General features: G+C 41.3%; 1 protein-coding gene and 1 pseudogene across 5 annotated transcripts in view; one reads left to right on the forward strand and one right to left on the reverse strand.

The window, feature by feature from the left end:
* On the forward strand, positions 738 to 1,641 carry Gm8495 (predicted gene 8495; annotated as a pseudogene).
* Rasa2 (RAS p21 protein activator 2) overlaps positions 2,896 to 24,176 on the reverse strand; it is a 92,313-nt gene continuing 71,032 nt past the window's right edge. For 2 of the 5 annotated variants that reach the window (NM_053268.2, XM_006510775.3), the window contains exons 17-24: positions 20,996 to 21,073; positions 16,709 to 16,782; positions 15,899 to 16,005; positions 9,843 to 9,925; positions 9,185 to 9,393; positions 8,384 to 8,487; positions 7,875 to 8,061; positions 2,896 to 6,071 (exon numbers count right to left, since the gene is read on the reverse strand). In NM_053268.2, the coding sequence (NP_444498.2) occupies positions 6,041 to 6,071; positions 7,875 to 8,061; positions 8,384 to 8,487; positions 9,185 to 9,393; positions 9,843 to 9,925; positions 15,899 to 16,005; positions 16,709 to 16,782; positions 20,996 to 21,073 (873 nt within the window). In that variant the 3' untranslated portion in view covers positions 2,896 to 6,040. Of the gene's footprint in view, positions 6,072 to 7,874; positions 8,062 to 8,383; positions 8,488 to 9,184; positions 9,394 to 9,842; positions 9,926 to 15,898; positions 16,006 to 16,708; positions 16,783 to 20,995; positions 24,091 to 24,176 lie in introns of those variants that run through there. The other 3 variants (XM_006510776.4, XM_017313108.2, XM_006510777.4) reach the window with 3 other exon arrangements.

The raw sequence follows: 24,176 nt of genomic DNA on the forward strand, positions 1-24,176 counted from the left end.
GAACTCACTCTATAGACCAGGCTGGCCTCGAACTCAGAAATCTACCTGCCTCTGCCTCTCAAGTGCTGGGATTAAAGGCGTGCGCCACCACTGTCTGGCTATGATGCAACATTTTAAGGCATGAGCTTTTTAGTCACTGATAGCTTAAAGCTGCTCCTCAAAATGGCAGTGCCGAGGCCAATGTCTGAGATAGGATTTTGGCTGGGTTGAGGCTTAAAGGTGGGTTTCTGCTAACGAGGAACCTCTCTTAATCTTGCCCCCAAAGGTCAACTACCCTGGGTAAGGGACCTAGTTCCCTGTCAACATGAACAGTCTGTATCAGCCCAAGGACCACTCTGTTGACTGGCATATAAAAACCTCTTGCTCTGCCACCATTTTGCTTCTTTGGTTCCCAATGAACCTTTCTTTCTCCCCAGATAGTCCAGTTCAGTGGTTTTACTGCACCTTACATTTGGTGCTGAAACTCTGGATGGAACTAAAACAGTAACCAATGATGTAACTTCAGAGGAAGGGGACAGTGGAGCCTGGCTGCCTGGCAGCAGCGGCAGCAGTGCTGGGGCCTAGACGCGGGGGCGTGGGGAAGCATGGGAGGAGCGTTTGCTGCGGCCCGCCCGGGATGGTCCAAGTCCGGCCTGGCGGGGTCGAGCGGGAGCTGAGGAAAGCACGCGGGCCGGGTCTGCGGGCCAGGTGGCCGGGGGCTGAGGTAGAAGTGGGCACGGAGGAAAGGGCTGGGCGAGGCGGTGGGACGAGCACCCTTTGGTGGCGGCCGCGGCCCCAGGGACGGGTGCGTGGGCGCCCAGCAGCCCAGACTCCTCCCGCATGGGAGTTGCTCTAGATCATAAACCAGCCTTTGAAAAAGGAGAAACCAGAATGGAAAACCGACTATCCTCTAACAGATGGACAACTGTGCAGCAAGAGGGATGAATTCCGGGACACTGCACCAGCTTTTGAAGGCCGGAAAGGAGATCTGGGATGCTTTGAAGGCCACTGCACAGGCTTTTGAAAGCAATGATCATGAATTGGCACAGGCAATCATTGATGGTGCAAACATAACACTACCACACAGTGCCCTGACAGAGTGCTACGATGAGCTGGGCAACCGGTACCCGCTGCCAGTCTATTGCCTGGCACCACCAATCAGCACGGTGGAGGAAGAGAGTGACATGGAGACTCTGGATGTTCCCGAGCCACCTCCCAATTCTGGACACGCATCAGCTCCATCTGAGGCTCTGCCCAGGCAAAGACCTCAAGCTTGTGGTCCGCACACAGACACAGTGTTTCACATGACGGGGCACTTACCTGCCGGAGAGTGTGGTGCCAGGCAACCAGCGGTGGTTCTTCTCTGGCAGGTCTCTCACTGATAGGAGGAAGCCGGAGGAGCTGAAGATCCCTAAGGACTGCGGTGCAGGTTATGTGAGCCAGCCTGTGCAAACCCCACCACCAGTGGAGAACTGAGCTGGGCTAGTCTTCTTCCAAGATCCCTTGGCTCCTTTTTATTGTTACCATTCCCCACTCTAAGGCGTGAAATTTATTTTCACTGCTCTGAATTCCCTATGAATGGATTTAGTTCTGAGGAATTACCAGTGAAAAAAATCCCATCTGTGATGGAGACCAACAAAAATAAGAAAACACACCGAGCCAAAAAAAAGAAAAAAAAAAAGATGGAACTTCAGGTGAAGATGCATATGAAAATTAAGATGAAAGTAATGGTTGGTTATTTAAGAATATCAAATCACCCAAAAGACTCACTGCGAGGAAAGCTTGCAGAGGAGCTTAGTAGCAGGCATGGACGTGGAGTAGAAAGGAACCATAATGGTTTTAGGCATTGTTTATTCTGAATCATGGGAGTTAGAAAGGGAAATTCAAATTATGGCCCCTGCCCTTTAAAGAACGGCATGCTTACTCAGGGTACAGGGCTGGACATGGTGGTGCAGGCTCTCAACACAGCACTAGGAGTGCAGGAGGAGAATCGGGAGTTCAAGGCCAACCTTGAGAATTAAAACAACAAACAAAACAAAAAACGGAAACCACTCACCCACCAATCCCTGCCCTGCTAATAAACTGTCAGAAAGAATACTGGTATTTATTACAAGTTTTAGTCCACATGAAAAAGGTTCAGACCCCCCCAACTCTTTGTTAACGTTAAACTCTTATGGGGCCACGGGGCTGTTGTTAATTTAGGGGTGCTCAGGAATGCTGAGGCACACAGGGGACAATCTGTTTCTCACGTGGGGCATCAGTTATCTCTAGTCTACTCTTTGGCGCTGCCACATATATTCTCAAGAGAATCTGTTAACATGGCACCGCATGGTCAAATGTGAATACCCTGAGGATGACGTACTGAGGTTATACAATGGACAGCTACAGACACCCCCACGTCAGTGTAGGCTTTGAGTCATGAGTGGCTTTAATGTTTGTTTTTTTTTGTTTTGTTTTGTTTTGGAGACAGGGTTTCTCTGTGTAGCCCTGGCTGTCCTGGAACTCACTCTGTAGACCAGGCTGGCCTCGAACTCAGAAATTCGCCAGCCTCTGACTCCCAAGTGCTGGAATTAAAGGCGTGCACCACCACGCCCAGCGTTTGTTTTGTTTTTAAAGAGCAAAAAGACCTTTCTTTAAAAAGTCAACAGGCCGAGTTCTGTTCGCCCAGGCACGAGTGGAGTACATTCTTCCACACCTCCCTCTGGGAAAGCTGGGAGCTGCACTGATGAATGCTGCAGGCCACAGAGAGAAGTGGACGCCTCAGCAACACAGGAACGTGGCCTGGTGGAGTGCAGGCCACGCCCAGGGCTTCCTGGCTGCTGCCCCTGCTGCTGCTGGAGCTGCCTTTAGTGTCTCATCCACAGACAGGCAAGCTGCAGGCATTTTAAATACAAGTAAGGTCTCACAAAGAACAGATAGGCTTCTTGTACTTTATTTGAGTTATTTTCAAATGACAGTTACAAAAGCTTTTAATTTTTATAATACTCTTCATAAGAAAATAAAATTTAAATAAAAATACATTCTCAACAACATAGAGTCACTATATTATGGTCTGATAACTTACACTTACAAACTAGACACCGTACAAACCAGTATTTACTAGCAACATATTAATTCCCAAGTTAAAAATGGAAGCAGATAATATCAACCAAAAATCAGTCATTTTAACTCTAGAATGAGTTTTGCATTTGTCACATAGGTGGGGACACTAGAAAGCACTGCGGAGTCCATCTTTTAGGCTATTCAATAGTACTTAAAGCAATTTAGAAGGTGTGTTCACTTAAAAGGAATGTATTTTCTAAAACCTAGCTTGAATGAACTTTTCCAGTAAAAGAATGCAATTCGGCCTTGGAGACACAGACAAACCCCAGCCATCAGTCACATGATGTTTCTTGTTGGTAAAATAAGAGCCCAGTTTTGATGCTTAGCTATTACCCGTGATATTAAAAACATAGTTCTTTGGTAAGCAAAATAGTTTGATTTGATAAATTATATTCCTGGGAGTAAAAAAAAAAAAAAACCAAACCAAAACCAAAACTTTTGCTGTTGCCCAGTGTCTTACCAGGTGATGATTTAAAAGAAAGCTAAACAACAGATCAGTATAATCTCAATGGATGGATACAGCTCCACTAGGAGTCAGAGCTAGTGAGTGACTGTGCTAAGTTTCCTCCTATCATCTTCTGTTCATATATATATATATACATACACATACATGTGTGTGTGTGTATATATATATACATATACAAAAACCATGTGTGTGTGTGTGTGTGTGTGTGTGTGTGTACGTATATATGTTTTTTTTTTTCAAATGCTCTTTGCAGAAGCAGAGAAAGGAGACCATGGAGGTAAGACTCTAAGTACGCAAGAGCACAGCATAGGAGAAGCCCCGAGAAGGGCCCTGACTGTCCTTGGACTCTGTGGACATAGTTTCTGATTGGAAAAGACTTACTAAAGAAAATTAGTTTTGTATTTCTCTTTTTACACTGTACCAAGCTGGCTAATTAATTCCAGTCAAGCTGGCTGTTTAAAAGGTCATGTGAATAAAAGAACTACAATATTGAGCTCTCAGAGTTACACATGTATACAGCTTTGGCCCCTGTGACCCTATGATCATTAAAAATACTTGCAATTGGAGTTTGATATTAGAAAGACCAGGTGAGCCAGATGTGGTGATACACATTTAATCCCCGCACTCAGGAGCGGAGGCAGGTGGATTTCTATGAGTTCTAGGCCAGCCAGGGACATAGAGTGAAGAAATCATTAGGAAATCATCCTTTTTTGAGGGGTGGGGTGAGGGAGAAAAACCCCTAAACAAAACAACGAACAGATGATCCCAAACCACTCTAGAGTCTTGAACTTCAATGCCCCTGGGTTTTGTCCTTTTTAGGAAGACATTTGAGAGAATCTAAGTAGGCATTTTAATATGAAGTTCATGATAAATTTATTAAATGGCTAATGTTTTTAAAAAACACCTGTAACAGTATAGTTAATTAGATCCATAAGTCTGTCAGATTTGAAGGACTCTTTTAAGCTTCAGTATGGACCAGGAGTCACAGCGTAGCACAATGCAGGCCAGCACTGACTTAAAAGTCATTTGTAAAAAAATCTATTTTCAGTCATGACGTTTATAATGGGACAATTCTCTGTGTTAATGATCTTTAAAATACCTGCTAATGAAGTAAAAATAATTACCCAGCAACAACATAATTGGTAAGTATATTTTGAACTATAGCTTAAGCTCAACGACAGGGGATTGCAGCTAGTGAGACTTCCACCAGTAAGTCACAGTTTTCAACAGGAACATATGGAAATAGACCAAGGTTCAAAGTACCACACTCAGAAAATAGTTTTAATTAAAAAAGACAAGTAAGTACCATAGGTTTTAATACTGATGAAGCCGAGTGTATCACTCCTCCTCAGGGACACTCGCTTCAACTGCTTATTTACAGGTAGGGTTTCTAGGGCCAGAGGAGGGTAAGGAAACACAGGTATCCCAACAGTTGCTGCCCCTGATCCCCTTTGGCTAGCAGGCAATAAGGAAACAGCAATACAATATCAACATTTTCAGGAAAGCACGGTTTGATATTTAAACACTGATCATTCAACTGATCAAAAAAATAGATACTACGGAGTATCCAAACCACAACCTGGAATGTGCCAGATTATTAAAGTGCGCCAAGTGACCGTTCTCTAGTTAGAGCAGGACCTAACACTATGGAGGGTATCCTTACACACCCTTATTATGATGTGGGACAGAAGGCAACATCAGGTGATCTCCTCACTACTCACTCATGCTTCTCTTCTGGTTGGGAAGAGCTGCCCTCAGGAGGAGTGCTAACCTGAATTCTCGGAGAGAGCGAGTCCCTGACAGCTGAACAATGAAGGCCACTTTAGTGGTCCACTGTCTTGGCACCACCCCCCACTCCAATGTAAACATGGTGCACACAGGAGCACACATCCCCTCACAGCTGAGCACCCTCACCTGTGACCAGGAGAGACACCCGCCAGCTTTCAAAGGTGTTCAGATGTCTGTGTCTGTCTCTAACCTGTAATGGCTAACACAACAGAGGAAAAGGGTTTTTTTTTTTCCTTTTTTTTTTTTTTAAAGACAAACGTCCAGATGAACTTAATGGAAAGTTCTGACCGACAAGGAACTCTAGCTCTATAGTAAACTCAATGTTGGCAGCACAGAGGAGGCACTGACGGTGGTGAGTGACACAGGAGTGCTCCAGGTGGAGGTGGGGTCTTGCTGTCAAGTGCTCCCTTGTTACGGAGCTGCTTGGGTCCTCAGGAAGACCCTTCCCATCAGAAGGAAGCTGCAGGGACACGGGGCTGGATGCATGGCTATGGAGGAAATCTTGGGTTTCAAATTCTTTAGTAATACACACATCAGCATCAGGATCCCCAAACAGTTAATTTCAATCATTAAATATTATACATTATGACAGACAGCATGTATCATCAAAGCCGATGTCCATTCTTACATACTATGAACAAAACGGGGTGAACTGAAAAACTTGATGAAAAAGAGTATTTTCCAGTTCTCCATCAGTTGGTCAAACTATGATATTTTTCCAACAATTGGATTTTCCCTACAAAACAATAAAAGAAATACACAAATTAGCAATGTGACATACACAGAACCCACTGAACACTTTTAATTTTCCTTGACTGCTCATGCTGAGTCTTGTTTTATTAATCTGACAAGTCTTATTGATCACTTACTATATTTCAAGTTCTATTCTAGAAGCTAATGGTACAGCACTGAACAAATCAGACACAGCATGCACACAGCTCACATGATGGTACAGGAAGTGTAAGAGGGGGTTTGCTGTTCACTGATGCCTGCCTGCCCTCCCTGGGCTCCCAGGCAAGCACACTAATACCAAGCTACTTTCCCAGCCCAAGCCCGCCCTCCCCCAAGAAAGAAAGAAAATGTGTGTGAAGAACACTGCAGGGGTAGTGGGCAACAGTGCCATCAGCAGCTGAGTGCTTTTTTTTTTTTAAAAGATTTATTTATTTTATATGAGTACACTGTTGTTCTCTTCAGACACACCAGAAGAGGGCATTGGATCCCAATTACAGATGGGTGTGAGCCACCATGTGGTTGCTGGGAATTGAACTCAGAACCCCTGGAAGAACAGTCAGTGCTCTTAACTGCTGAGCCATCTCTCTAGCCCTGAGTTTGTATTTTTTAATAGAGAAAATCAAAGTTGATCAGGGTATGGTATGCATGGATTATAAGGTACAATTTAAGAATGGCCAAGCCTTGGCTAGGAACTTCAAAGGACTTCAGGAAAACTAGATTAACTTTTGTTGGAAGATACTCAATTATACTAAAGAAGAAAATACAGAATTAAGATGTTTACAATACAACCTTCATAATGTGCCAAGCTTTCTACCAAGGAAGAATGTATTTATATCCACAAAATTGATTTTTCTTATTCAGAAATATAAAAGTACCGACCAACATAAGACTATTTAAAATAGTGTAGCAAGGACTTGGAGTCCTCACACTAACACTATCTTTGTGCATTTTAATTTTCTACCTGTAAAGTAGGAATGAAACCATGCTAGGCTGTATGAGCATCAATGACAGGAGCAGACACTGCATTGCCAGCAGACACCGTGAAGGACACTGTTGTTTGCCAGTCCATCTACTGTACTGCCAGCAGGTCCCTGGTCACACTGAGTGCTGCGTGTCAGAGAGTGCTGGAGGGTTACAGCTGACACATTTCTTTCCTCACACTAGGGAGGAAAGAGTCTTTTCTTTTTCTCCCTGTAAACATTATCTTAAAGAAGACAATGGGGCTCTGAGCTACTGTGGCTCCTCTGATGGTGAGAAGAAGAAAGGCGAGATTTAGATGATCCCAGTGACAATGACCGCATCTCAGTGACAGTGCTCAGTGATGCACTAACCCACTGGATTAGCTTGGTCTTCACTGTGGAGACTGAAAACCTCCCTCGAGTCTGCTACGGCTCCTGGGAGGAATCCAGCTGCCGGTGTCCTGAGAGGAACACGTCCCACGGCATGCCAGCTGCTGCTGTCCTTAGCCAGCGCATTCTCTTCATCTGAGATGTAGCACTTGAAACCAACCTTCAAATGCTTCTATGCACTGTTATGGCTTACTTTTTTTTTTTTTTTTTAGTATTTATTATAAATATAACATATTGTGAGAAATATAAAGGAGACAACAAAAAGAAAAAGCTATGAATTATTCAGAGTGAATTACAACTGACCACGACATTCAAAGCAGTGATGACGCTCAGCACTGACAGAAAGGATGGCTGGCCTGCGGCGGCCGACCAGGAGAGGGAGTGGGGGAGGCACGCACGCGCACGCGCACGCGCACGCGCGGGCCCTGATAGGCGGGAGCAGAGCCCAGGAGACTTACTTGCTTCCGTATTTTGCACTACTCGATCTTTTCTTTCTGTATTTCTCATGAGGTTCATCGAGCTTCTCTATGGTGCTTTTGATTTGCTGAATTGTCTTAAAGGTTGCAACAGAATCCTCAATGGTGAACTTAGAATAACCAGGTTCTTTCTGTGGCCCCTGATACACAGCTATAGACCCACAGGTCTCTGTAAGGAACAGTGAAATCTCTGATCAGAAAACTAAATTCCACAAGTGTAATCTGTAGTGTAATTTAAAAAACTTTGAAGTTTTTAAGTGAGTTTCTTTGACAAGAGCACAGGTGACTGTATTATAACAATTTACTGAACAATCACATTTACAAAGAATAATTATTTAATTTCATGAATAGATAAAGATTAATGCCTCCTTTGAGGGTTTGTAAACTTCACTATCAGTAACAGGAAATCTATAAATATTTTTAACTTTTTAAAAAGTCAAAGAAATAACCTAGAAATTAATAATGAAAACTAATGGTTTCATTTTGTTTACCTTCCATTTTCTGCAGCTTAAGTAAACTGAGGGTAAAAATAGAATAAATTCTTTCTGTTTCTCTGTCTTCATCGATATCTATCTGGATGTCTGCAGGGATGCCTCTATGATAAGAAGAAAATTAAAGACATTGGAAAAATTCTTTGTTAACATTAGAAATGAATCAAGACTAAAACTAGAATTAGAATTTTCTAAAAGCGGCTTCAGAAATTAGTTTCCGAGATACTTCAACAGGATCACAAGGTCTGGTTGTTAAGGACTCAAGTCTTGAAAAAGATTTTGAAGTAAAATCATAAAAAATATTTTTAATGTATATGTGTATATCTGTGTGTGTGTGTGCGCATGCGTGCGTGCCTATACATGCCTCTGCAGAGGCTAGAAGACGGTATCTGATCTGTGCTCTGGAGCTGGTGTCACATGGGTTTTGGAACTAAACTTGAGTCTTCTTTCTACAAGAACAACAAGCACTAACTGCTCCCCAGTCCCAATAAACATATATATAACCTATAGTTGTTCACCGAACAATGCATCAATCTAGCCCCTGGGCACCACTAACTTACAGTTGTGTCTATAGAAATTTACTTACTCTCTGTATTTTAATTTTTGTGGTACTAGAATTAAACCAAAGCCCCTGTGTGTGTCAGGTGAGAGAGACACTCTACCACTGGGCAACAACCCAAGCCTTTCTAGACACGGTTTATAGAAATGTCTTCAGCACCGTGCGGCCTCTGTCCAGCTACTTCTACATAGCGTCTGTCATGCTCTCACACCCACGCCCGCATGCAGTCATGAGTTACTCACGCGGTGCACGGCTTGCAGCCTGGTGTGCTTTCACTCGTCTCCTGGCAGCAGAGCCAGTTTCCGTTGAGATACGCTGAGGGGTGGAAAGAGCTGAGCCTGTTGTGGTTGCATCTGCTCACCCTGCACAGGACATCTATCCACTCATTGGCTTCCACACAGTTGTTTGCTTGGATGTACAGCGTTTTCTCTGTATGTATCACTTGGAACATCTTTATTGCAAATTAAAATAAAAAGTTAGAGAAACCTTAAAAACAACATATACTATACAAAAAGAAAAAGCACTTAGGAGACCTGGATTGCTTGGCTAAGAAATGTCTGCTAATGTGTCGGAATGAATTGGTGCAGTAAGCAGGTCAGTACCAAAGATCATCTTAGCCAATGGGGCTAAGCAGAACAATACAGACTGCAGATGCCATACAAGTGCAGAGGAGGCCACTGTCTGCATAAGAACAAAAAGGTAATTTCAGATGCAGGAGAACCTGGGGGAACCACAAGTTAGTGAGGAGATGCTAAGGAACAGAGATGTCATCCTGGGGACTGGAGGGTCCTGCACCAGCTGAGTGGCCTAACTTGGGACATTATTGAGAGACCTGAATGGTAGATACCAAAATTACGTACACCTGATGACTTAAAATGCTTCAATATTTATGCAACTTACATTTTTCTTGTTGAAAGAGCCTTCTTCCAATTTTTCCACAGCAAGAATATTTTTTACTGGAATAGTGTAAATTGCATCTTTGCCTAAATAATAAAAGACGACAAAATTAAAAGAATTACTGTAATAACCATAAAGATGAGATGTTAATTCTGCAAGGCTAATTCCACTAGCTGATAGAAGCATATGCATCCACAATAGACTTCTGGATGGTTTATGTATAATATGGAACGAGAATTTTTTTAAAAAAGATTAATTAATTAATTAATTATAAGTACACTGTAGTTGTCTTCAGACACCCCAGAAGAGGGCATCGGATCTCATTACAGATGGTTGTGAGCCACCATGTGGTTGCTGGGATTTGAACTCAGGACCTCTGGAAGAGCAGCCAGTGCTCTTACCCGCTGAGCCATCTCTCCAGCCCGGAAAGAGAATTTTGATGTTTAATGTAAAGGAATGTCCCTGCCTTTTAACACATAAATGAAAATATTTTCAAGGAAAAGCATCTAAGTTTGATCTTTATATGGACAATTATTTTCTATGCTATTACAAATTTGCAACACTAATTATGTGGCAGCTGAAAGAACTAATGTGTCTAGTGACAGAGACCCACTTTGAGGCCCAGGCTCAGGAGCTATGACCACAGTGAATATGACTATTCAAGTAGAATCCTTTCTGTTTGTCAACCTAACATTTAATTAAAGGACTAGCCCTCAAAACAACAACAACAGCAACAGCAACAACATCATTGTTTAGTGTGTGTATATGTGCAAGGAACCAAACCCAAAGCATGATGCATGTTAGGCAAGTGCTCTAGCTCTGATCTACATCTCTATTCCTAATGCATGTGGATGTGTTTTCCAGCATGTATATACGTGTACCACATGTGTGCCCAGTGCCCTCAAAAAAATAAAACAAACAATTCCCTCTCCCCCGCCCCCCAAAGTCAGAAGAGGGCTTTCCATATCTTGAGACTGATGTTACAGATGACTGCTAGCCGCCATGTTGGTGCTGGAAACTGAGCAAAACCAAGTGGTTAAAAGCACTGAATTCTTAAGTTTCTCTCTTTTCTCCCTCTCCCCTCTCTCTCTCCTTCCTTCCTTCCAGACAAAGTCTCTTTTGGCTGTCCTGGAACGCATCCTGTATACCAATCTGGCCTCATATTTAGAGATCCACCTGCCTCTGCCTTGTAAGTGCTGGGATTAAAAGCGTGTGCCACCATGAGCACCATGAGCCTTGTTTAAATTTTTTTAAAATTACATTTTATTTTAGTGTGTGTGTATGTGTTTGAGTGTATGTGTGTATATGTGTGCATGTGTGTGTGTGTGTCGTGTGTGCGAACGCACACATGTATGTACCTGCACGTGTACCCCAGCACATGTACAGAGGTATAGGACAACTGGCAGAAATCAGTTCTCTTCTTCTACCATATGGGTCCCAGACAGTGGACTGCTTATCAATCTTGGTGACAGTCAATCCTGTACCCTCTGACTCATCTTGCTAGCTCCAAAGCATGGTTTAAACTATTTACAGCTGTCACCGGTTAGCCAGTCACTAGCTAGACACTACAAAGTTTGCTTAGGAGGTGCTAGAGACAATGTGAGAGTTTATGGAGCAGATGGAATCCCTAACCCTTTACAATCTGAAACGTAGGTAAGGGAATTTGAGTTTGTTAAAGGGCCTCCTCTAAGATGATGCATGTCAGTACAGCCTGGGTATCTGTCCCTCATCCAGTTATAGAAGAAGCTAATGACAAATGCAGTTTTGACTTCTGTCATTTTGTGATGGCATTTTTACACCAACAAAGCTTTGTTTCTACTTCTTCCTCAAGCCTTTCTTTAAGGACGTGTGGGTTGAAATATAAGAAGCTAAAAACATTCTATTTTACACTATTCAAAGGATTAATGCTGTGACCTTTTTTTTTTTTTTGACAAAGAACAGTATCTGGTTAATTGTGATTTTGTTTTTGCTGTAAATAAAGACATTAATACAAAATAGTTGTTCAGACACTTTCCTGGTACAAAGCCTAAAATTTAAGGTGATTCAAACAGACATGGCATGTACTTTTAAAAAGATACATCTTGAATGTCTACTATATGCCAGGTACTATTGTAATAATTTAAGACAGAACAATAAACAGGGAATAGGTTCCTAGTGAAATCTGTATTGAGTTCTGAAAAGACTGGTAGAGCAATATTAACTAGAGATGGACACTGTGACGAAGATAAACTGAAGTGATGTGACAAAATGTAATGGAAAGTTACTCTAGATTGGGCAGTTAGAGAACTTCCCTGTGGAAATAACATTCAACAAATACCAGTCATCTACAGGAACAAAAGAAAAGCAGACAAGATAACATTGGCGAGGACAGAAGGTAGGGTCCGAAGGAAATGCTGATGGAAGCCACAGCTGGGGAGAAGTTAGGAGAGCTGCAGGCACAGCAGGCTGGAGCTGGAGCCTCAGACATAGCAGGATGGTTAACTAACAGATGAGCTCCATCAGGCCAAACTACACAGGCTAGTGAAGCAAGGCTGTAGCTGGGTGGCAGGGCAGTGCAATGAGATAACATGATCATTGTGAGTATGTTACTGAACCCTAAGGTAGGTAAATGGACTGTAGAACACAAGATGAGCAAACTGTCAAGGCGGTAACCAAATAGATAGGAAAATTAGCATTCGAAAGCAGAGCTACACATACAGAGAACATCTGAGGGAATGAATCAGAGGTATGATCTGGGGGACAAAGGAGACAGAGAGACAGCGTTGGGTACCAAGCTATACAGGACAGTGGAGGCCAGATAATTTAAAAATATTCTTTCTTTAAATCTGTTAGATATTTACAACATGTCCATACTCTAAAGTTGTACTTATTCATTTGGAACCAATTCTAATACTACAAATGTTAGATGCTCTAGGGGCTACCTATCTGTTCTTACACTATGAAGGCTACTTCTGTCAACCATGATAACATTACAATGTGAGTTAGAAACAAAAGATCTCTCCAAGAAGTTTCCAAAACTACAACACAGAATGACATAGAAACAATAATACAAGCTTAGACTCATAGGACTTAAAAGTGTTGGCAAGTGACTAAATGCCCTTAAGAAAAAGATAAGGAGTCTCTAAATGGAAAGATATACCAAGTGTTAGGCAGGAATAGAAGAAAAAGAAAAAGGAAAAATTTCTAAATTATGGGTCACAAAATAGCAAAACTTACTAAAGAAATGTTACAAGAGTTTCCAGAGAGACACATCAGAAATTTAATAATCAGATATAAAAATTTTCACTAGCAACAATGGAAGCTATTAACAATGGAGCAATATATATAAAAATAAAATATGCGCACACACACACCTACAGCACCTGTTATTCCCAAGTAGTTTTCCATCTAACTACTAACTAGGTTAGGGGTCTACTTATTTTCTGAGGTAAGCTAAGAATGGAACTATGATACTATGGCCATAGGTCAGAGTATTATAACTTTAAAGTTCTGAGGAAAATTAAGGATCATTATATGGAACTTAATATTGCATTTTGAAGCATTGCATAGATACAACACCTTAAACAAGAGTTGAAACATATATTCATAGTATGTTGTAACGAAATATAGCCTTAATCTGTATCAATATAGAAAATCCAAACCAAATGTAAAAAAAAATTTTTTTTTTTTTGAGACAGGGTTTCTCTGTGTAGCCCTGGCTGTCCTGGAACTCACTTTGTAGACCAGGCTGGCCTCGAACTCAGAAATCCGCCTGCCTCTGCCTCCCAAGCACTGGGATTAAAGGCGTGCGCCACCACGCCCGGCACCTCAAAATTTATTGTATAGCAAAATTTAATATAGTAGCTGTAGCAACAAAAAATAATGACTAGTTTAGGCTATCAAGAAAACAGCCAGAAGATAGAAGTAAGCTGAGCAAGCAGCAAATACAAAGCTCGGACACTTTATTTATGAGGGAAAGCCCTTACATCTGCTTTCGAAGCCTTAGATCTTAGGTGTAGTTTAGCAATTATAGTATCTGCACCTTAATCCCTAGTATATTAGCCATAAGGGATGAAGGCTGGCTACAGGGATGGGAGTGAGACACGTCACTGACAGCAAAGGAAACTTAAGATAACAGCCTGACTAAAAGAGGTGAGAGATAAACTGTACAAAGCAAACACACGGACACAAAAGCGCAGCTTCTGAGGTGTTTAACTGGGAACAAAGGCTGTCAGCTGGAAAAAACAGCTGCACCTACCCTTTGGCACTCTAAAAATGCAGTAATATCACCCATGACCACCCCAAGAAATCAGAAAATGTGAACTTATGTTCGATGAATTCTTTTTTAGACAGCAGGAAAGGATGTAATCCAATTTGGAAAAAAATCCATCAAAATAGTTAAAACAACAATTATTCATGCTTAGAACTGTAAGCTTTGGCAAATAATCTCACCATCCTGTGTATTTCCTCCAACATAAAACCAACACAGATCTAATACATCCATTCTTACAGTTCTACTAGCTTAATTCTGTGAAAGTCCATCCTTTTTTAGCATCACTGGCTAGAACAAAAGGCTAAATGTGACAACTGTAGGTACACTTGAGGCTTCTGAGGTCCATGAAATTCCTATGCAAACTCCATGTGTATATGTACATAGTAAGATTCTCAGGAAATTCACCATGACTATCATCTGACTTCAACAACTTTCTAACTAGCAGGCTTTGGAATGCTGGGTTAGATTAGATAGTGTTTTGTTTTGGTGTTTTTTTTTTTTTTTTTTTTGGCTTTTCAAGACAGGGTTTCTTTGTGTAGCCCTGTCCTGAAACTCACTTTGTAGACCAGGCTAGCCTCGAACTCAAGAAATCCGCCTGCCTCTGCCTCCCAAGTGCTGGGATTAAAGGCGTGCACCACCACCGCCTGGCTAGATAGTGTTTTAACTGAGGAACAAATAACTTGTTTATTCACAGAAGATGACTAATTTATCTTAAATTTTATTTAATTGCACTATTGTTGTTATAATTATTAGGGTTTTTTGTTTGATTGTTTTTTTAAGCAGCAGTCTCTCTCTGTTATCTGGGCTGTTTAAGGACTCACAATGTAGACCAGGTTGGCTTCGACCTCATGGAGATCTGTCTGTCTCTGTCCTATAACTCCACCCACTGTTTAGAGCCTGGATTAGAGGTATGTACCGCCATGCCTGGTTTAAATTGTGCTTGTGCTATTAAAATAAACATTATCAACAACTATGGTATCCATAGGTAAGAATATTTATATAAAATTTAATATAAACTAGAATTCTGAAATATTCAAAGACAGCTTTAAAAACAAAGGTAAGCCTACTGATCGTTAGTTACATATTTATATACTGTATACATATTATATACTGTAACAAACTATGCAGATGCCTAAAATGCAACACACTGTAAAAAACTTCTTATTAATATACTTGGAATATACATGTCTATTCATTCCTTCAGGTTAAACTGCTCATATGTGTGTGTGCACATGTGCACACATGCCAGTAGTCCCTGCTATTTGGGAGGCTGATGCAAGAGACTGCTTAAGCCCAGAGTTCTGGGTCAAGACCTCATCTCTTTAAAATATCTCTCTTCTCAATTATTCTACTATTCAGGAATTCCCAATGAAGCACTCTATATTCTCTCAAAGTACCTTGTATCAGGCCTTTATGTCATCATTTCGGTATTCATAGGAGAAGCTCTCCTAGTTGGTATTTACCCATCAGATTTCATGGGACTTCAAAACCTACTGAGCACCATGAGTTAACAGATTAGCTGAGTGCTTGTGGTTGTTAGTTAACCTGTTAAGTCTGTGCCTTTCTGCTTTGTATTGTTATACTGTCTTACTTACCAAGTCCAGTTGTTTTATTCTCAAACTGGTTTACACCAGGCTTTTACGTTATAGTTTTATTATATACTACATAATGTGATAAAAGAAACACTTCAGTTCAGTTTTGTGTGTCACTGTGGGACAGACACTCTGAACCATTTACTGTGCAGCGATCACCGCGGCACCATGAACCAGCAGAGTAAAGCCACAACGAAGCCCAAGCACAACTCTACCTTGCTGTCTGTGGTAGGTGAGCTCTCTGCTCGTCAAGCAGAACCATCGTTTCTTGAAGTTCTTCTTTCCAATACGGGTTCTTCCTTGAGCTCTCTTATACATCTCACTGCCAACATAACAGACAGAAGCAAACATTTAACCCTCAGAGGTGCAAACCACTGCCCTGAAACCAAGCTGACCCTGACTGTTAGGTGCCATCGCGGCCATGCACGGCTACTAGTGCACAGCAGTGACGTCTGGGGATGACTCAGGACGTCCTTCTATCAATGCAGGGCTGTCTTAGTTCTCCTTTTAGGAATGGCGTAGCCTGCATGACATCTATGCACAGTGTACATTGCCTGTGGAAATCTGAAGAGGGCATCAGATCCCTTGGAACTGGAGTTACAAACAGTTGTGAGCTGCTCTATGGGTGCTGGGAATTGAACCCAGGTCCTCTACAGGAGCCACTACCTCTCTTAACCATGAGTGAGGCACCTCTCCTCTTCTAAGTAATGTCGTTTTAGAATTGTGCTATACAGAATAAAAAGGGCCAGGAAAGTTATTTCCATCTCATTATTCCTAGTAACAACCACTCCTCGGTAAGGAAACAGAGCCATTTCCTAACTACAGAACAGCCTGGGACTGTGTAGTCAGCGTGTGCTGTCCTAAGACGGAGCAGACAGGGCCGTGAGGGTGATTTACCTGGCTGAAGCCGCTTAGGAAGCTCTGGAACAGAATGAAAACTCAGGTGTCCTCCTTCTCAAAGCCATGTTCTTTGTACTTACTGTCTACAGTGAGTTATAACTTTCATGTCTCATTTAGTTAATTACCCTTCTTTCAGGTGCACAGGCTCACTCGTACCACTGGACTCTTTAGTTTCCGTAGATGAAATTTCATCCAAGAACTAAATGGGGAGATGGGGAAGTATTACAGTGTGTGAGTAAATAAGGTATATTATAAAAAATTATTTTATCTGTCAGGTGGTGGTGGCAGCACACACCTTTAATTCCAGCACTCCAGAGGCAAAGGTAGGTAGATCTCTGAGTTTGAGGCAGCCTGGTCTACAATGAGTTTCTGGATAGCCAAGGCTATACCAAGAAACTCTGTCTTAAAAAACAAACAAACTTTTATCTTGCATGTCACTGATTATATTAGGGAATTTCTTATTATTAAAGTATATATATATATGCAGGTTGGAAATCTCTTGCTTAGAACCAAAGTGCTTTAGATTTAGGATTCTGAAACATTTGCATATATAGTAAGGTATCTTGGGGACTGGACTCATATCTAAACAAAATTCATATACATAGCCTAAGGGTAATTTCATATAGTTTTTGTTTTACTACACCTGCAGTTTGTGACCTATCACTTGAGATGAAGTGTTTAATTTTCCACTGTGACATCATGTCCACTCAAGAAGTTTTAAATATTGCAATAGTTCAGATCTTAGATCATCTTGGATCAAAGAGGCTCATCTTATAGTAATCTATGAAATAAAATACATTTGGTTATACAAAGTTCCCAATTTACAAAAGAAAGGCGTTCTAAAAAATTGTTTCTCTCTCTCTCTCTCTCTCTCTGGTTTTTTGAGACAGGGTTTCTCTGTATAACCCTGGCTGTCCTGGAACTCACTCTGTAGACCAGGCTGGCCTCGAACTCAGAAATCTGCCTGCCTCTGCCTCCTAAGTGCTGGGATTAAAGGCAAAAATTGTTTCTTAACTTACTCAAATTCTGAATGTACTTACCTAGAGAAATAACTCAATCTATAATCCTTAACTGTAATTCGTTTTGAGACAGGGTCTCACTATTTCTGAGGCTGAACTCAAACACACTGTAATCTTCCTGTCTCAGCCTCCTCAGTGCTAAGATGACTGGCATATACCACCACATCTGGCCCTTATCCATATTTTTGGTACCCTGGCTGGCCTAGAACTCATTCTGTGGTCCAGACTGGCCTCAAACTCACAGAGATCTACCCTCCTCTGCATCCCAAGTGCTGGGATTAAAGGCATGTGCTGCCACCACCTGGCTCAAAGCATTTATTTTTCTTCCCTTTTAAAACTCTCATCTTTGATTTGCAGCAAACACTGGCACAGGGCTCTCATGTACTATTTTACAGTGTGTTTTCCATCGTGACAAATAAATACTGTGTGTGACTACTGGATGGAACCAAAGGGGGATATTTAATACAAGTACAAGGATTTATTGGTCTTATGTAACCAATAAGCCCTCCCATTCATTGGTTATTCATAGAAAATAGCTTGCTGATTTCTATTATATATAACTGGTGACCTTGACAAATGAGCTAACCTAAAATCAAATATAAATATTTACAAATTTTCTATGCAGAATATAAGGATGTGGCTCAAGAAAATTTGTAGCATCCATTGCTAGAAACAGGAGGCCACTCAGTGAACAGCATTTAGCTTCATGAGTATGTAAGCTGGACTAGTCACGGGCTTCCCAGCACGTGGAAAGAGGAAACAGCACTTCACAAAGCACCTCCCCCTCTTAGAGAGGAATCCTATCTATCTGCTTATCCAAGAGATATTATGCTCCCAGTTGTCTGGCCTGTATTGCTGTCTTCGCTTTTGTTTTTAACTTTATTTTGTTTAGGATTTAGGATACACACGACAAAAGCACATAGTTTTATAAGAAGGACATCAAGGGACGAGTGCTTCCTCTACAGGACTGAAGGCGCAGCAAGCTGGGGCTATGGGTGCTGTGATTCGCCCACCAGAGCACTCACTCAAGAGGCTTCCTTCCAGTTTGCTGGAAGGGAATCTTGGTAAGTGAACAACCAAGAACAGAATCCTTTTTGTCTTGGTGGTGCAGGTTCAAGTATCCAGGGACAACAGTAACAAAGTATGCTGTCTCATCTGTAGTTCTAATAGATGGGCCATCCACCAGTGGAGTTTAATGGCTACTTGAATATCTCACTTCTTAGCATTATATGAAGAAGTATCAGATAAAAGCCAATGTGTGATGTGAAACCACTCAGACGTAAGTAACTGTAGGTAAGGAGCTGGTTTAGATTCACTCTACTTAGAGCTGTAAACATCTTCACTCCCTCACAGTGCTGTGCTTCTGTCACCAAACTGCATAACCACCTTGTATCCAGAACTCTGCTGGTTACCTTTCCTTTTACTGTGTGGGCAACAGCGTATGATTTAGTTACGAGTCACTTAAAAGTCACTAGTATAAATGCCAGTATGGATGAGTTACATGGACACTCGTAATTCCTTAATTATAGAGGCTGGAGACAGAACAGTCTAGGATATGTAAAATCCTAGGTCCGATCTATAGACAGACAGAAAGACACATGGACACACACAAAGATAATCAAGATTTTTTTTCCCCCGGAGACAGGGTTTCCTCTGTGTAGCCCTGACTGTCCTGGAACTCACTCTGTAGACCAGGCTGGCCTCGAACTCAGAAATCTGCCTGCCTCTGCCTCCCAAGTGCTGGGACTAAAGGCGTGTGCCACCACTGCCTGGCGATAATTAAGATTTTAGGACAAACTATCTTATGCTACCTCAGGACTACAGATATACATGAGACAGTAAATGTACTATGGTTAGAATCTATTTGTGAGTATACAAAACTTGTAATTTTATTTTACAAATTAAAAGCATATTATTAAATTTTCTCAAAAGCTTTCAACTAAAGGAGAAAAAAATTTAGGTTCAGCATAGTGGTGTACACCATTAGTTTCAGCACTTAGGAGGTAGAGGCAGGTGGCTACCTGTGAGTTTGAGGCCAGCCGGGTCTACATACTAAGAACTAGGATAGCCAAGGCTATATACTGAGACTCTGTAAAAATAAAACAAAACCAAGCCCTATCTGATGGGAGCATTTTCACTCATAGAGTCTTCGAGAAAGTATGTCTTCAGTCTAAACAGGTACTTCAGTAAAAATGTTCTTGGCCATCAACAGCTAAATCATGTATAGAAACTCAACAGGCTTTAAGACTAGCCTTGCTAACTTGGTTCACTAAGTTAGGATTGTGATAACGAAACATTACTTTCTTCAAGTTTAGTTTAGCTATATCCTAAGATAATTTTTTGTTCCAAGTTTTTCAGGGTTATAATAATGTATTTTATGTGAATGAATAACAAGTTAAGGACCAAAAAATTAAAGACTTAAAAAGACTTCTCAGTTTCTAGTCACACTCCTTTTTACATATTGTAGGTCTTATATCGACATTTTATGCTGTAGGCATTTATATATTTTTATTTTTACTTATTTTTTTCCAGTTACTACCATGCATACTCATTATATTGAAAACACTGTTTTACATTTTTTTCTGACTTTATGTGAATGTGTGTGTCTCAGCACACACATGGAGGTTGGAGGACAACTATGGGAGCTGGTACCCTCCTTCCAATCACTGTGACCCCAGCAATAAGGTCCTCTAAGAAGTCCCTTTACCTGCTGAGCCATCCTGGTGACCCATTTTGCTTTGCTATGGCAAGTGAGTACCCACTCTACTACATAACAAGCTCTACTAGGCTTTAGTCCTAGAACAAAGGTTCTTAACAAAGCCAGTTCCATCCTCCAGGGGACATCTATTTAGTAATAGCTAAAAGCATTTCTGGCCTTCAAAACTGGGTATATGCCATTGACATTTAATTGATGGATGTTGCCATATATCCTACGATGCAAAATCAATAACTACCTAGCCCCAAATGTCAATAGTGTTGCATAGAAATCTGTATTTATAGAGTTAAGGCTTACAGTAGTTATTGTTAAGACTTGCTTAATCTCACAGCTTTATTTGATAGAATTGGAAGAAAAAGACCTTTAAAAAAAAAAAAAGATTTCTTTACTTATTATGTACACAGTGTTCTGCCAGCATACATGCCCTAGGTGCCAAAAGAGGGCATCGGATCCCATTACAGATGGTTGTGAGTCACCATGTGGTTGCTGGGAATTGAACTCAGGACCTCTGGAAGAGCAGTCAGTGCTTTAAACCTCTAAGCCATCTCTCCAACCCAAAAAAGACTTCATGGTTGACAGTTTCAACATGATTTTATTTTTTTAAAGCTGGAAATGGACTCTTTGGAAGAATATGAGATGTTGATTTCTTTAAACTAGATGACAAGAAAGAACCATACCTTTTTCACATCTGTAAAATATCTTTCTTCTTGAAACATTTTGAGAAATTCACACATGACTGACTTTTTGAACCGTGACTATGAGAAAACAAATACAGGATTTGTGTATGTTAAATACGCACAGTTCTTAAATTATTAGTCGTGTCTCACATGTGGTCATGAGAAACTTATCAACAATAAAGGTTTCTAAAGACACAAACAACAAGAACTAGTTCAAAATCAAACATGTCCAACTCTGAGGTGTTTCTGCTGCATGGTACCGCACGCATGCTTTGCACTCTGCATGCCAATACATCACACATCCCCAGTCACTGCTGCCCTGAAGGCCTCAGCGCAAAGCACTGGGCCACCGTATACTAGGAACTGAGCTATTTTTACTAGACATGAAGGCTTTTGCTCTAACAAAAACATAATGGCTTAATTACAGAAACAAAAACCTACAATATTCTCCCACATCATTAGTCAGCATGTATCAATTAGTAGTTTTGGATTTTATTAGAATGTTTGACTTTAATTGCTTATGTTGCTGACTTAAGTTTCACTAAACAAACAAATAAATCCCAAACCAACCAACCAAAAACCAAAGAAACACTAAGTAAATTCTAGCTTGAGATTAGGACAAAATTTCCAACAATTTAAAAAATGGCCTTAAATATACTTCTGCCATTTTGTACTATATGTTTATGTAAACTGAATGATTACAAAATCAAAATACAATCAACTCTGAAAAACACTGAAGATGCTCTATATACTCAACTCTAAATATTCAACTAGTATTTATTTATGTAAACATAAACAAGTATATCCTTCTCGTTAGTATGCAAATTTGTATTTTGTCTTTAATAAGTGGTAAAATTATATATACAAAGAGTGGTTTAAAATATCTGACCAATATACAATGTAAATATGTATTAAAACATTGCATATATAAATTTGTATTATTATTATATGACAAAATGAAAAATGTAACAGAGAATTTGAAAAGTACTTACAAATGCATGGATAGGTTTAACTAGCATACAATAAGGTATAGAGCCATCATTACTCCAAGGTCTAAAGGACCAAGTAAGAAATAAAAATCTACCTGGGGGTCTCCTGACAAGTGCAACTGTGAATCCAAAACAAGGGCCTCCTGGAAGCTCATGGCTCTCCAGAGGCTCAGAGTAAACACAGGAGGGATGCAGATCTGGATGGAAGCTATGCAGCCCAATGTCTGGTTTCTTTTTTGTTTTAAAAATGGTAGTAGTGGGGACTGAACCTATGGTCTGATTTATAAAAGATAAGGGCTCTCCCACTGAGGTACATACAGCCCAGCCCTTTGATTTCTAGTCTCAAGGGAAAGGAAGAAGGCAGGGAGGGAAAGAAAGATCCTGAGACGTGAGAGACAGTGATAAGGGTGAGGCCTCCAGCTCACAGGGGCTGCTCCCACCAGCCACACAGGAATGGGCCCAGCTTAGGAGTGTTCAAATGTATTTATCACAAATGAAAAATTGTGAACAACTTCATAAATTTTCCCTATAGAACCTGGAACTTACAACACTCTAGTGTGGGGATCAGATGAAGCACAGGGTGAATGTGGACTGATGGCAAGAACATAGCCCTGTCAAGGACTGTAGTTGCCTCAGACCCCTGTAAATGGCAAAACCTTCCATTTACTGGGACCAGAAACTAGCAAATACAACTTCCTCCTTCAGGAAGTACTGCCTGAGACTGTGTCCTACAGAGACTTCCCATTAAGATCAGCTAACTCCTCTTGTTATACATAATAAAGGTACCTAATACAGGTTAGTTAGTAGATCAGAGCAAGTGTAGGTCACCCAATCCTAGCTTTTCTTTGTGTGTTTGTTGGCTCTTCATACCAGCCGTGTCCTAGGCAGGTTTCCAGGGCAAGGCAAAGTACTTCCTCTTAAGGCTTCCAGCTTCCATACCAACTGCTTTGTTTCCCCAGATGAGCTCAAGTCTACTTTCTTCAGAGTAGGGAAGTAGCTGGCCACTATGCGGTTCTCCCCACTGATAAGAGCCAACTCCGGGAAAGCGCGGCACAATCTCTTCTGGTTCCCCAATCCTCTGGGATCCGCAGATTTCATTCATGTCAGGTAGCAAGTAAGGTGGTGTCTCTCCTCTTGGCTAATCAGTCATAATTACTCATGGCAATTCACTTGGGTGCCTTAAGGAGCCAGGTCTGCAGCCAGAGGGCCAAGAGTGCTGCCTCATCTGTGTAGTAGGCCAGATCGTGGCTCAGAAGCAACTATAGAGAGCTTCTTCAACTCTTCTCCATGTGGGACAGCAGGCGGGCTGGGAACTCACAGCCACATTCACCATCTTGTTCAGAGCTCTCCTAGAGAGCATTCCTCCAAGTCAGCGAACCCAGAATGTTCCAGGATCATGGCTACCACACACTCATGGTCTTTAGCCTTCCCCACACAGCACATGGGATATCATGCTCAGCCTCTCCCTGAACATGATCAGGCTCCATTCACATTCTGTTGATTCCAGCTGCTGATAGCCAAAGATACCTCATGCTGGGCCAGATGCAGGGTGCCAGCAAAGCCTTTTTTTTTTTTTTGTAGAGTCAGTGACCTGCAGTTACTTTATTGATCTGAGCCTGGCTCTTCTCCCTTCTTTGATGAACATTCTTGGTGAGAGAGGAACCGAGGAGCAGTGAATATCCCTCAGAGCCTGCATATAGCTTTGAACTGGCAGTCACTGTTTGACCTTTTCCTTCTAGGTCTTAAACTAGGGAAAAGCCCCAAGAAAGCAGTTGCAAAAGCAAATGGAAGAAAAAACTCCTCAGCACTGGGAGCTGAGGACTTCAAAATGCTAAAGTAAGTTATTATCAGTAAATGTTTGATTTTTATACGTAAGGTTGCATAAGTTTCTTAAGTAAACGGCTTCATGAGTGACAAGTTTATGAAGCTCTGAGGTAGAACACAAGACAATGACGGGCCTGTATTTTGAAGCTAAGGATAAAGCTGTCCATGTCTCCATGAATCATCCATCCTGGAGCTGAAGGCTTCTTCCAGTGCTGTTAGGTGACTATGGCACAGACCACCACATAACTCAGCTGTGCCTGTGTCTTCTTCCTAGTTTTTTCCCTACCACGGGTATATCAGGTTAAGTATCACCGTCTCCTTCAAAAGGTGACTACAGTAGAACACCCACTAAAAGACCATTATTGCAT

The sequence above is a fragment of the Mus musculus genome, chromosome 9, assembly GCF_000001635.26.
Source record: "Mus musculus strain C57BL/6J chromosome 9, GRCm38.p6 C57BL/6J".
In the NCBI taxonomy this organism is placed as follows: Eukaryota; Metazoa; Chordata; class Mammalia; order Rodentia; family Muridae; genus Mus; species Mus musculus.